Source organism: Dermacentor andersoni, chromosome 8, assembly GCF_023375885.2.
Source record: "Dermacentor andersoni chromosome 8, qqDerAnde1_hic_scaffold, whole genome shotgun sequence".
Classification (NCBI taxonomy): domain Eukaryota; kingdom Metazoa; phylum Arthropoda; class Arachnida; order Ixodida; family Ixodidae; genus Dermacentor; species Dermacentor andersoni.
In genome coordinates this window covers 2,464,010-2,478,512 of record NC_092821.1, presented here as the reverse complement: position 1 = coordinate 2,478,512, position 14,503 = coordinate 2,464,010, and the positions used below count along the sequence as shown (strand labels likewise).

The window sequence follows — 14,503 nt, the reverse complement described above, 5'->3', positions numbered from 1 at the left end:
CAAAAGCATAGAAAGCATACAGCTGCAGCATATATTCACAAGTTTCAATTTTTCAGTGAGTTAAGTTTACCGAATATGGACTTGATGCAAAAGCTCACTAAAGGAACACTACATCTGAGAACATCAACTATTTATGTATAGCAGGCTTCGAAAGCGCCTATCCCAGCACTTGAAAATTATGTCCGATGCCACACACTGAAAAACCACGAAAGGGGTGAATCCACTACACACGACATACTCGGACCGAGCGAGTACACGCAGCTGTCTACCTTCCCATTCGTTTTACTAAAACATTTTCAGTCCGTTATCGAAACTTGCAACGGGATTCCAATCAGAACAGTTTTAAGATACATACGACACATTTCAAATATCAATAATTTCATCAATATTTTTGCTTTTAACGCACTCCTGGCGTTAACGCACTCTTGGCGCCTTGAATGCTCAAATTGTATACAGGATTCCACAATTCTTGGTATACTTCAAAATAAAAAAATTAAACGCAACACATCCGATAAGCGTCCTTTCTGTTCATCTTCTCAACTTCTTCCGACAACACCTTAGCGCTCGCTTTTGCACAAAAACCAGCCGAGTTTCAACTGAAACGGGCAAGTCTTTGAAGCTCTCGCCATACTAAATGAACGAAACTTGAATTGTATGGGGCAGCATCAGGAAACACCTACTTTCAAAGCATCAGTTTTGGACTTGATTCAGGTGCAATATTTTTTTCTTGAGACAATTTAGTTGGCACCCAGAACTAGCTCAGTTTGTCCACTAGTATGCTAACCGAGAATTTATTTCATTGGACTCCGCAAAATTTTTACTACGTACCTTGCAGGAGTCGACGCCGTCCTCTGTTCCGGCGCAGATAAAGCCTTCGTGCAGGCGGAAGTAGCGGCCTAGTCGCGTCTGGCGCAGAAGGTTCTGGCACGTCGGGTTGTCAATCACTGGCACCGTCACCTCCTTCATGATGTTCGCGAACTTGCCTGTGCCTGCGATCACAGAGTGCTTCGCTCAGTTCTCGCGCTGGCTAGACTGCGCGCGTGATCGAACAGCAAGACGGGCGAACAAGACAAGGACGACCACGAACTGGCAATTCATGGCTAAGTTTGCTTATACAGCAGTTTGTCAGGACGTTGGTTCCCGAACTCGGCCTAAGTCCCCCGAGAAGGAAACCAGGGAAAAAAATGATACTGTTTTGGACAAGGACGATCTGCTCGATTCGGCTGGCAGAGCGTGCCTCCGGCTCGGGCTCCGGCCTTTTTCCATACACACCCGCCATACAGGAGCACCCCGTATTTTGCAAATGACCGCAAGGAAATTTAAGCGGAATTGTTACGAAGAGCTTAAGCGTAGCCGCATATCATATTAACCGCAAATAAAGACGGGGCCAGCAGCAGAGAAGGCATAAACAAAACGGGCGGTACCGCCCGTGTTGTTTACGTGTCTCTTGCGCATGTCCGCGTCTTTATTTGCGGTCAATATGGTATGCAGTAAACACCAACTAGGCGAAACTGAAGTTCTTGAGCGTAGCCGCCAGAGACCCAAGGAAATGCGAGGTTGTAGATATAGCGTCCACCAGTGCATTTACATGCTCGCAAATCAAAACTACCCACGGATTTTTCTTCTTTTGCAGGGTGTTTGACCTCTGTATAATGATTGGGCAATAGCACGCCCTAAACTTGGGCCTTCCGGATCCAAAGCGAGGAAGACATGTTTTAATCACATCGGGTACGTGTTCTTGTAGGTGGTTTTTGACTATGGGCCACTGCCTTATTTGTTTAAGCATTCTGTTGATTTTCTTCAGGCGGTGGTTTTTCAACAATATCCTATTTTTCCAGGAGAGAGCCTGACGTTATAACAGGATGTGCGTATTGCTTTGTCATTGATATGTAAGGCAAGGGTTGCATTTTGTTGCGAGATAGATAATGCATTTCGTCTTGGCGTGTGCCTTTTAATAGAGCATGCTGTGGTGGTTTGAATTAGGAAAAACGCAGATAGCTGCGTACAATAGATACGCTCGTTGAGCTTTTTTCTTTGTAAGCGCTCCTGTCTAGTTTATGTGCCTTTATTCTCAGCACGTTTTATCGCGCAGTGTTTCTCCTAAAGCTGTTCTGTTCCAGCTGGCCTGATGCAATGTTTTATTGTAGAACAATAACTGAAATAACCTGCGATATAAATTGTTTTGGGTGCTTTTATATAACTTATTGATGGAAATATTTTTACAATGATGATGTAGAGAATTCATTTCTCAATATTGCCTGGTATACCTTTCCTGGTTTTTCGTGGCATTTACAGTAAAAATTTCTTAATAGAAACAAAAAAGAAAACATCTGACAACACCCGCCTGTTTTCCAATACAATCTTTTTTCACACTGTACCTGTACAAAAATACCAGAACATCCAGAAGAAACAGAATGTGGGGAAATTTTTCAGCTTACCTTGGCCCCCAGCAGCCGAAATTTAAGTGCAATAGACTTCCGGTAATTTGACTGGTTAATCCCGACCTAAGGTCTTGGCCGGCGCCAATACATCTCTGTTGGCCTAAGCTTTTGTTATTTCGATCCTGATATTCGCCTTCACCAGATAATGTTAACTTGGCTGATCAGCACACAGGCAACTAACCCCAATCATGCCCTCAGTGGACATCCAGGCCCCTTCCATAACAAAAAGGGGCCCACATGACACGTCAACCGGCTGACACGGCGCTACATTACATTTCCTCACCGACGTTGAATAGCACCCCTTTCTTTTCATTTCTACATGCTTGCCGCTAACACACCCTCGGTCGTTGTCTCTCCCACCCGCCTTACCCCTTCTCCCCTTTAGAAGTAGCCTACCTATACATGCTGGGCCGAGGAATGCATATGGCGCCTTCTAAAGGAGAAGTCCACTTGTCGAAACGTCGGCTCCTGCTTTTACCGTGTTCTCGTTTTGCTCACCGTCTCGGTTTTTCATCTCCAGCCTTCCCGTGTTCTCCATGTCGTGCTCCACAGACATGGAGAAAATGGGAACGCTGTTGCACCCTGTTTCAACTGTTGCATGGAGTGCCTTTGTTACCATCACTGCTAACATATCAACTTAGCTCTATGTTTAAAGAAAAATAAAACTGACTTTACTTCAGGAAAAGAAAACATTCTCCTTATCATGGCATTTTTTCAGACTTGTCTCTTCATTTTGTTCTGCACTGATCTGGCGTTTACATTTGTTTTTGACTGTTTTCGTCAAGCTGCCTTGGCAAGGTTTTGTTCGTTGTCCTCCATCTAATGTGCTTACTGGAAATAAAAATTTGATTTGTTTGCGCGCTCTGTAACAGGAAATATAAGCTCACGGTAGGCATCCTTTCCCCATCCGGTAACGACGCAGGAGCTGCCCTCGAAGACGTCCTCGAGCTTCGGCAGGCAAATGGGAGAGATGTGCGGTGCGAACGATACAGGTCGCGTGAGCTCGAGCAGCGCGATGTCGTTCCAGAGAGAGCTGTTGCGGAAGTACTGGTGGATGTAGATGTTGCCGACATCATAGTCCTCGTGCGGGTAGAACTCCTTCATCGACTGCGTGTCCCACTCGCCCAAGCGGACCTTCAAGGGCACGCGGTCGGCACCCCTGAGAACAGAGCTCTGCGGAGTTAGACCAAGTGCTGCCAGCACGTCCTTTTGCTGGCATGCCCAAGAAGCACAGATACCACTATTAACATCAAAGAAGTAGGCGGTAATCAGTGCGACTAGGTACAAAGCAAAGGGCATGGTTAAATATATAAATTCTATCGAACTTAAACTTATTTCTATAGAAATCGCAGTAGCCGAGATATAGGACGAACGCTGACTCACAACTGAGGATTTAATTAGCACAAGCGATTGCAAAACAGTAACCAATCAGAGGACTCCATCAGCAACGCAATAGAACATGGGACGAATGTGTCTGCCAGTCGTATATTTCGTTATCGGACAAAGAATAGGATCAATTGCTCAGGACGTGCGCTTGCCCTACACGTCAGGCGCATGTGCGCATTTCTCTTGCTTTAGTGTTCGCGTTGCTGATCACACACACACAACGAAGCTTTCGTTGGTTCTTCCCTGGGGTCAGGTGCAATTCGCCGTTTATTCGCAGACAGCTTGGGTCAATTAGACAGCTGCTACCTTGCCTAGCAAGTGCCAAGCAGGTGCCAAGACGTGTCTGGCCTAGTAAATGGCGGAACAGGCGACTTCGGCACTGTGTCCATCTTGAGCAATTCCCTAGAACTGTGCATGAATCATTAACTGTGCCCTACACCTCATTCACGTTTCTCGGTCGACCGGCATCACTGCCCTCGCGACGCAGACATAGACAAGACCTCTGTAACTTAAACAGGGCTCACGCCAATCAGATTCTGGCACTGCGATGGATCTGAGTGTGCTGTTTTGCAATCACTTATATATGTCAGATTTTATTTAAATTTTTTATTTGTGAGCCAGCGCTCATCATGTGTGCCTCGTCTGCGTTTGTTGACGTTGCAACCAAGTTTGGTACTTGGTCTCTAATCGCCATGCTTGGAAGCGATATTTGTAGATGTCTGTTTACTGCACAAGAATTCTATGCGTAAATGATTCACCATGCATAGTCCTGTATTTGTGTTCAACGAGCTGCCGAGACAACACCGGAGACAACTGCTTTGACACAACACCACTCTGGTCAGGACGATCGAGTCGGAGTAGAAATTGAGCATGACAACAAACGTCACATTAAGATAGGCAACACTCGAAAAAACGCTACAAATAAACTACTTTCCAGTTTTTTCGCAAACGTAGACGGAGCAGAACTAGCGCCAATTACATTGCTGTAGGAGATCTTTGCAGTGCAGCTTACTTTTAAAACCATGACAACGCAAACGAACTGCTCTTTGTCGAAAGCAATGCGCACAATGTGCGATACCGCGTGCAATCCGAACCAAGGAATACCAATTGCACCTACGGTATCCGAGACGATGCCACCGCCGTGTGCAGAACATGTCGAAAGTCACGCTTCAAGCCATTGCGTGCGGGTTGATGCTGCATTGACCGGCTCGAGCCTGGCCGAACTGAAGCTTTGGTTCACATTGCTAAAATGTGTACGCGTATACGCAAGTACTATGGCTGTGCTTTGATGCCGATAAATTAAAAGTAATATCCTGCGCACACTTCTTCGTTTCGCTGAAATCGCATTGTACTATAGTTATTTTACTATTCTGGCATTGAAGTACTTTTGGCACGCGTGCTTTCCTGCTTCAAGCCTTCTTGCTTCACTCTGGCACTCATTTGAGCGTAAATGTAATAGATGAATGCAAACTAGAAATGTAGATGAAGGGAGGCTTCAGTTATGTCACCTGTCATATCGTCTTTCAGGCACCTGTTCGGAAGTAGAAACACCAACAAAAACACGAACTGCTTTGATGAACGATGCGGGCTAATGAATGCAATCTCGTTGAGAAATGTGCGAGAAAACAACTGTGGTAAGCGCAAACAATTGTTTACTTCATTTCTTGAAAAAAATTGAATTGCAGGTTTCAGTATTAAACATGAGCTTCTGCACTTTCGAAAATACCGCTTTTTCAAACTATTTCCCTTTATTGAAATATTTTCAGGGCGCACAGGGCGTTGCGACAGGGAGTGGAGCAATTATACGCACGCACATCTAAGCAAAAATGCAGCAATAACGAGAGTTAAGATAAATTACAGGCGCCCACCGGTCTCAGACACCTGTTGTATTGCAACATATTTGTAACTAAGTAAAGTAAGTTAGTTTACCAATGTCATGAATGTGGCAAAAATGCAACGGTGCTTCACTTGCTTGAGGGACAAATTAACAAAATACTGGTTAGTTTTACGAAAGGCAATACGTAAAGGCGGTCTATGCAAGTTGAGGGGCTCGAAGAGAACGTTTCGATCCCTGGTCAATATTTGCAAGATTTGTTTTTCAACGCAGTGAGAGATATGTTCACATTAACAAACTTATTTAAAATGTCGCCAGCAGTGGTGGTATATATACGAGAAGGAACTACAATAAGTAGTGCCCGACAGACAAGGGCAGAAATGAAATATGACAATACATACTGCTGATTTCCTGTTGTTCACTTCGAGAACGTTCATATTACTGCGCGTGCGAAACATCGTATGAAATTAGTTTCTTTTATGCCACCAGCAACAGGGATGTAGTGATACACAAAATTTTGCCGAAAAATGTTATTTGTCACTGCAATTCTCACACTAGCTGCTCTGTGGCTGTGCCCATGACGCAGCACTGGTGAAACGTGTGCTTTGCGATCATCAGCCGGCTGTGTTAGCTCCAGTTTAGGGCGAGGGTCTCTCACAGCCATCTACAACTACTGGTCTTCCGCTGACTCATTACAAGTTGTGCCTGCACTTTTCCTCCTTTCATCACACCACCTAATTTTTAAACAGGCATGCGAGAGCAAATCTTGCAATGAACAGCATGGCAATGTTAGTGTTGTGCTCCAAAACGTCGCAGCCAGCAAAGCGGACGCCTGCATGAAGCTGGTTTGGTTTCCGTAACAGAAGGAATTCTTAATTGTAGCGATCCAAAAGTGGGATCACCAATAAGGTCAAAAGCAAACGACGAAAAATGGCTGCCATGCACTCAAGCTAACAAACAAGTGAAAAAAAGATTGTCCAGTGCTCAGGTCTCCAGGTTGCCTTTACTGCACCAAGTAAGCTCGAAAAACAATGAAAAATAAACTATCCAAGGGTCACCGACAAACGAAAGTGCATTCTGTTGCCATGCGGTAGATTTTACGTCGACCAAAGGTGACGCTGCCTGAATGGTAATATTTTTTAGTTAAGAGGATTTCAAATACCCGCGCGCTGCGCACGGGTTATCCACTACACAACATACATGGACTAGCGATTTCTGCTCACGCTCTGCATATGTGGGCAATATGGAAGACGTTGTTGCGTTGCACTTACGTGAACCGAGCGACGCAGTGAGCGACCGTGAGGACGTAGCGACTGGCGATCAGCGTGCCCCCGCACTCGAACTTGAGGATCTCACTCTCGTACTTCAGCACTGCAGCCTTTAGCAAAAAAAAAAAAAAAAAAAAAAAAAAGGAGAAGACCAGCAGCACATTCGCACCGCGCGACGAGAATTCGGGAACCTTGCGCAACACGCCGCTCCGAACACCATTGACAATGCACGGCAATTCTGGAGCGGCGTCGAAGGGCGGCGCGGTGCCGAGAGAGAAAGGCGCCTGCGCACGAGTTTTGTCGTCATTTGCGCGCGGTAAAAAACAGCGCGAATTACATAAAGCAGAGAAAGAGCAGCAGACAGAATGAACTCGGCTCCTACTTCACCGTGTTGTGTACGCGCCGTTCTCTACGACATAGCACAGAACGGCGTGTACACTAATACATTATAAAGAATGCAAAGAAAGGCTGCGCGGTTTTTATCTAACGAATTTTCCGTATCCGACTCTCCCACAGAAACAATGCACTGAAAAAAACAAAAATTGAATTTCTGGATAACAAGAGAGGTCTCAAATCTAAAGAGAGCTTAAGCGCATTCCAAAAAAAAAAAAAAAAACGCGGTGCAGCTGCAAACATTGTCAAAGCCGCTCGAACAGCGTTTTATAAGGCTTTGAAACGTTATAAATGGAGTTACTTTCAATATACCCTACCAAATCTTTTAGAAGAATCCCGTCAGAAGTTCTGGGACTTGTTTTGTCAGAATAATTAATTTAATTATGGGGTTTTACGTGCCAAAACCACTTTCTGAGTATGAGGCACGCCGTAGTGGAGGACTCCGGAAATTTCGACCACCCGGGGTTCTTTAACGTGCACCTAAATCTAAGTACACGGGTGTTTTCGCATTTCGCCCCCATCGAAATGCTGCCGCCGTGGCCGGGATTCGATCCCGCGACCTCGTGCTCAGCAGCCCAACACCATAGCCACTGAGCAACCACGGCGGGTATTGAGTCAGAAGAAAGTGTTGACCAGATACAACTCGATGGCACTAGACAATTGGAACGCCAACGAGTTGTATCTCCTCAACACTTTCTTGACAAAGAGCCCATTGAAACTTGCATTTTCACAGCGTGCTTTGTCCCTTCTCAAGCAGTCAGTCTCATCCCTGTATCGTGCTCTGGTCTCTAAGATATCGTATCAGTAGAAGGTTCTCTGGCTATGCTTCTTAACCTAAAGACTAAAGCATCACCTAGTTCTGATGGTCTTCCACATGCGTTCTTTCGTTGCTACGCTGAAATCCTTGGCCCGATTCCTTGCACGCATTTTTCTTTCGTCTATATTCGCGGATGCACATTCGAACGGCACGGGTGGTACACAAGACAGGCGAGACTTGGCTGATCTCAAATTATCGTCCTATATATGTCTGACTTCTTCGAGATGCAAGATGCTTGATTATATGATTAGTGACAATATGCTGAAGTTTTTAACACACAACATCTCTTCAACATGGTTTTAGAAAGTGCTTTTATATGGTTGCACAACTAACCACGGTAATCCACAATTTTGCAAGTGTTATCGACAAGTCTGCTCGAAGTGACGTATTTTCTTTTTGCTTTCGAAAAGCGTTCAACCATGTTTCACATACAAAGTTAATATTGAACCTAACATGCATTGGCCTCCCCTCTTTCATAATAAACTGGATCTCCGACTACTTAGAAAATCGTGCACAGTCGGTTTCTGTTAATGATCACCACTCGCGTCGTTTGCCTGCTGCTCCCGGGGTACCCCAAGGTAGCCTACCAGGACCACATTTCTTTGTTTTTAATAATGATATTGTTAACGCTATTATTGAACCACTAAAAATACCTTTATTTGCATACGACTGCATTTTGTTTCATGAGCTTTCTTGCCAAGACTATAGAAAACTGAATGCTAACCTTCATAACATTTATTCATTGTGTAAACAATGGGACATGAAGCAAGATGACGAAAAACCAGTATACATGCAGATAACCAAGAAAAGATGTAGGTGGATGTTTCCCTATAGTTTTCTTACTCATCCTTTCGTTCAAGTACTTGAACATAAATATTTAGTTCTGACAATACCTACCAATGTAAGTTGGAATTCTCATATCCTTAATGTGTGTGCTGCATAATTTCGCTAACTCTGTATTCGGCGTCATAAACTGAAAGTGCCCCCGGAAACTAAACATCATGCACACAGGTCACTCATTAGGCCGAAACTGAAATACGTCTGGGATCCACATAAGCAGAAAGCAGTTAGAATTTTTTCTATGTGCGGTATAACCGACTCGCCAATAAGTATCATGCACACTCATGGTATACAGACATTGGAACTACGGCGAAAGATCCTAAGGGTTAAATTTTTTTCTCCTCAAAAATAACCTCTCGATCCACCCAAACTGAATCCTTAGCTCCCTATCAAACAACTAACGCCGTCAAATTTTCTTTTCCCTCCGTACAAATGAAGAATGAAACTCACTACCATTTTCATTGTTAAACAGCATTGACTTAATTTCGCAACAGAGATGTGAGCGTTTTGTTTGCTTTCTTCTGAATCCATGCACGATTATTTTTTGTAACTTTACCACTCCTGCTTGGGCCCACATGGGCCTGCAGTATTTTGTTAATAAATTCAATCATTATAAGTACGAAGCAAAGAACTGAGGTTGCGTTTCGCTCATATACTTAATTACAATGAACTATAGCAATTGAACCCTCCTAATTTGTGCCACCCCTAATGACTAGACGTCCCATACACCATCCTGATAACTCACCAAGACCTTATTTTCCACGAACAAATTTAAGTGTCCTTTTTTTCGGCATTGCCATTTTTTGGGCGTGCTGGTAAAATTAAACCATATCTAGCGCCAGCTATCAAGGACGGAAGGGAGACGACAGGTAGCGCAATGTGGTGTCGTCTCCGTCCCGTCCTTGTTAGCTGGCGTTAAATATGCTTTCAGTTTTTTCCCCACGTAGAATACCAAACACGAATTTTTCTTCCCTTAAAGCTGCGCCAAATGTTTCTACGATAAGTTTGTTCATAATTCTGAGCGTGGCTGCTCTCTTTTAGCATGAAGCTCATGCATAATGTCTGCTTCTGTTTAACCGCTAAGGAGCTGCCATGTGTATGAGCTGGCCAGGCTCCCCTCAAGCTGGTTTCTGCATAGGTCAAAAACCTCGCAACCTTGTTGCAAAATAAACTCCTTACCGCTATTACTTCCAATAATAACTCTTCAATGTTTATTCACTAAATTTACATTTTCTGTTTAATTATGACTCCTACACTGCTTGCACGTTGATTCCAGAGTACGTAATACATTTTTAAAAATACCGCCTAGTTCTATTTTCCCTTCTGCTCATCGGCATAGAACAGCAAACATTCCAAGGACTAAAAATGAGTAAAAATGAGCCACGTTACGCGTGTGCTTCTTAGATGATACAGCTCCGCAGAAGAACAGTTTTATACGGCAACCGTTTATGCGAGCAGCTTTAAGTGAACATTGAATTAAGTTAAGTGAATTTTAAGTGAACAGTTTCTTACTTTATGCAGACCTGATGACGATAAACAAGGCTTCCATGTAGGACTGAAGCGTCTAAACCCTTCGACGTCATTTGGGCTGACATTTGGTTAACCGTCTCTTATATAAACCATGGCACTTCCCATACAGGCCGTCGGCGTATTTTGCAGATGGCAGAACGCCCAAGTATTGACATTGCCACGAAATGTAAGAGAAAATTAATTAAGTCTGAAAGAGGCAAAGTGGACATGTTGGTCATGAATTGCTACGTGACCGGAAAAATAAGTTGCTGTTCCATCCAATCTGTACCTGCAGCTTGCGAAGAAACCCCTCACGCTTGCAAAGAATTACTTGGCAAGATTGGAAGAATTCAGGACTTGTAGAACTGAGCATAAAAGGTGTAGGACTGATTCTTCAGTCGATAACAAAAAACAAAACAAAAAAACATGCCAACTACAATATATCTTCTTTTTTTATCACAACACAGGATAAGGTCGCGAAGTTTGCAAGGAACACACCGCCTTACCGAAAAGACCAAGTAACACAAGTATGAAGATGTGCGAGAAAATAGGACAACGCTCTTCTATTTGCCGGCTGTTCAGTGGTTTGTTAATACCTGCAGCAGTCTTAGACAGCGTAATTGGAAGTCAACTGAGTTCCGTAGAACTCTGCGGAAGCCCGCAAGGTAAAGGATTAATCATGTTATTCAGCCCCACAGTGGCAAATGCTACAAAGAAAACACAATAGAAGCCTCGCAGAAAATAAAGCAAAAAAAGTTGCCCCCGGCGAAATACGACTTCATATGTGCAGCCTTACATAAGAAACCCGCACTGGGTTTCCTTTGTCGCTGCGACTAGCGTGGAGTGGCACATTCTTCTTTTTATTAATTGCGCTTGTTCATTCTTGACATGGTTAGCGCAGCCTGCAGCAAGGGTCGAGCACGGCCGTGGTGCAACCAGGCAGCAAGCGATTGTGAACGCCAGAGTGGCGACGACGCCAAATGGGGCTGCTGGGAAACGGCCGAGGGAGTCACGGACGTCAAGGGATAAGAAAAGAGCAGATTGGGTGAGGGAAAAAAGGCAAGGTAATGATATCTTAGTTGAAATCAAGAAAAAGAAATGGGCATGGGCAGGACACGTAATGAGGAGGGAAGATAACCGATGGTCATTAAGAGTGACGGAATGGATTCCAAGGGAAGGAAAGCGTAGCAGAGGGCGGCAGAAAGTTAGGTGGGCGGATGAGATTAAGAAGTTTGCAGGGACAACATGGCCACAGTTAGTACATGACCGGGGTAGTTGGAGAAGTATGGGAGAGGCCTTTGCCCTGCAGTGGGCATAACCAGGCTGATGATGATGATGATGTAGATAAATGTGTGAAATTGAAGTTATTTTACGCCAAGGTGCTGGAGACTATAGAAGCAAGTCAAGGTGAAAGAATGACTGCATTTTGCCTAGCGGCCCATCATTACATATTAAATAGTCATTTCTTGTACAGTCAGTCATGCTACGTTTATTCATTAGGAATATTGAATCACCCGCTAGAATAACGTTCACAGGTTAGTTATTGGGTGCAAGCGTTACAATATCTGATCACAAACTGATCTCTCAAACTGATATTTCACAGCTGAGACGAAGCTGGCAATTATTTTGAATATATAGGATGGATCATACTTTGCTGGTGAAGCAGCGCACTGACACGGACACAGAACACACACAAGACGACACTCGCTGCTTCAGCGAGTGTCATCTTGTGTGTCTTCTGTGTCCGTGTCAGTGCGCTGCTTCACTAGCAAGGTATGATGATCAATCACCAACTAGCCCAACTTTCCACATATTGAATGGAACAACGTATGTGGCACACGTTCTTGTGAACGGCCGTCTCTTGAAACCAGCGAGCATACACAGGAGAAAGTGCCTTCTCATGTCCCCGCCACAACTCGCTCATTTCAAGAACAACCGACAAGCCATCATCGACCACTCCAACAAGGACGCACTGCGAAAAAATATATATCGCTATTTCGCGTTACTGCGTCGTTTGTGCTATATATACATCCGTTTTTGTTGTTTACTGCTGTGCATTTCGTGCACCGTCTTTTACTGCAATATGCGTGCATTGTGCAACACGCTCCAGCGGTGTTAAATAGGCATACGACTGCTGAAGGCAGCCACTGTGGCAGTGCAAATGGCATCGGTGGCAGTTGTGTAGGCTACCGAACACAGCAGCTTTCGACGTCACAGTGAAGACCCTTTCAAGTTCGCGTTCTCCGCGACTTATTGCTGCCATATTCCGGAAGCGTCTTGAAAAAATTGTGATTTATTTGGCATGCCGATTTCGAGTAATGCTTATCATTAAATTAGTGGCCTTACAGAGCGGTTTCACCACCGAGGGTAAAAATATGCGCACGTACAGGTAAGCTTGTGTTAAACTAGAAAGAGATGGTACATATTATAGCACACACTAGGAGAATTAACACATTCCACTTAATAGTAACATGTCTTCACTATTGTGATAACTCGAATGCACTTAGACGCAGCGAATACGAGCACGCAATACCTCTAGACCTTCTTAAGGAATATCTTGTGTTACAGCGATCGAACTCAAGTTCCTATCTCAGCATATAAGCGGCAACCTATTATACTTAGGCGTCCCTTAGCAGCGTAACTTAAGGGGAATATCTTGCTAGGGACGTTTAAGAATCCTTTTCCTCGGCTACTGTGAGCTGCATGAAATGTGACGAGGCGCCTGGTATTTAAAATAACCAGTTAAAATTAGGTGGCAGTGCCAAGGAATGTGTTCATTTAGGAAGTATTTTCTTTTTATAGAACCGTGGAGAGCGTAGAGAGGAAGTTATGGGCATGGTCAGTAAGTAATTGGCCTAGCCCACTGTTCACGTCGTTGGGGATAAAATCCGCTACGTCAGCAGCGCAACTTTTGGGGAGTGTTCGTGTGATTGCATACCGTCAAACATAATCGGTAGCGACGGCAACCTACTTATTTCTTAAGGCGGAGAGATGGAATGGTCCAAATAGGCCAACAGCAGAAATAGGTTGGGCGGGATGAGGATCTGCAGCAATATTGATCATCATTGAAAAAGTTCAGTAACTGAAACTAGTAAGTTTAGAACTGCCCTAGCTACGAAAAAAAAATCACAATTCTGTAAACTGCATCTAATAATACACCTAAAGCTGGCGAATCTAATGTACCGTACGCCGCTTTGAAATACACCAGTAATTTGCGAGTACGAATCTTGCAAAACAAATCGTGTAACAAGTCCACGTAAGCTGTAAATTCATGTAGCAAATTTGTCCGCTTTATACGATGCTCTAATGAGTGCAGTTTACGGAAGTGCAACATAACCGGTAGGTCAACTTCTGTTTATGTTTTAGACAACTGCTACCGAAAATTTTCGAGAAAACATTGAGAAACTATAAAAATTATGCTTACTGCTGTCACTAGTATCTTCTCACAAATGCGATAAAATTCATTGAAATCCATCCGAGCATTGTTTCGTAACAGCCATTGCTGCGTTTACGTCAATTTGAATTTTGTTTGGCCTCAAGCAAAGCATCCGTTCTACTTAAACGCAACTAAGCGCACTCCCGTAAATATTGTATACGTAAGCGTGGCTACGGTTTATTAATGTGTCCGCAGTCCGTGCCCGCTCGGGCCAAATGGAACTCTGGTTAAGCACAGTATTTGACGAAAGTATGCGAGCTAAGCCTCCTGGATCCACGAGGCTATCTAACGTAGTAACTTTGGGCAAGGATTGCCCGCCGCAGGGGGAGGCAGTGGCTGGCAATTACTGCGCCTGAACTCTCAGACGGGGTACAGTCTGAAACACTTCGTAGTTCATCTAACACTAGGCATGAAAAAAAAAAAAATTCACCGACGATACGCACTATTGGACATTGAAGCGCAGCTCTATACGTGTTCTCATTTTGCGATATATTGAGGCAAAAAAAAATTGAGAGACATGTAGCAGAGTTAGCGAATGTCGCAAACCTGATCCTGCGGGTCAAGTACATGGGCTTTTAT

At 44.1% G+C, this 14,503-nt stretch overlaps 1 protein-coding gene across 5 annotated transcripts in view; it reads right to left on the bottom strand.

Moving 5' to 3' along the window:
* Window positions 1-14,503, bottom strand: part of LOC126526684 (phenoloxidase-activating factor 2) — an 80,480-nt gene that overhangs the window by 26,280 nt on the left and 39,697 nt on the right. For all 5 annotated transcript variants that reach the window (XM_055068349.2, XM_072289583.1, XM_055068350.2 and 2 more), the window contains 3 exons: window positions 6,933-7,039; window positions 3,329-3,600; window positions 829-989 (listed from right to left, as the gene is read on the bottom strand). In XM_055068349.2, the coding sequence (XP_054924324.2) occupies window positions 829-989; window positions 3,329-3,600; window positions 6,933-7,039 (540 nt within the window). The remainder of the gene's footprint in view (window positions 1-828; window positions 990-3,328; window positions 3,601-6,932; window positions 7,040-14,503) is intronic.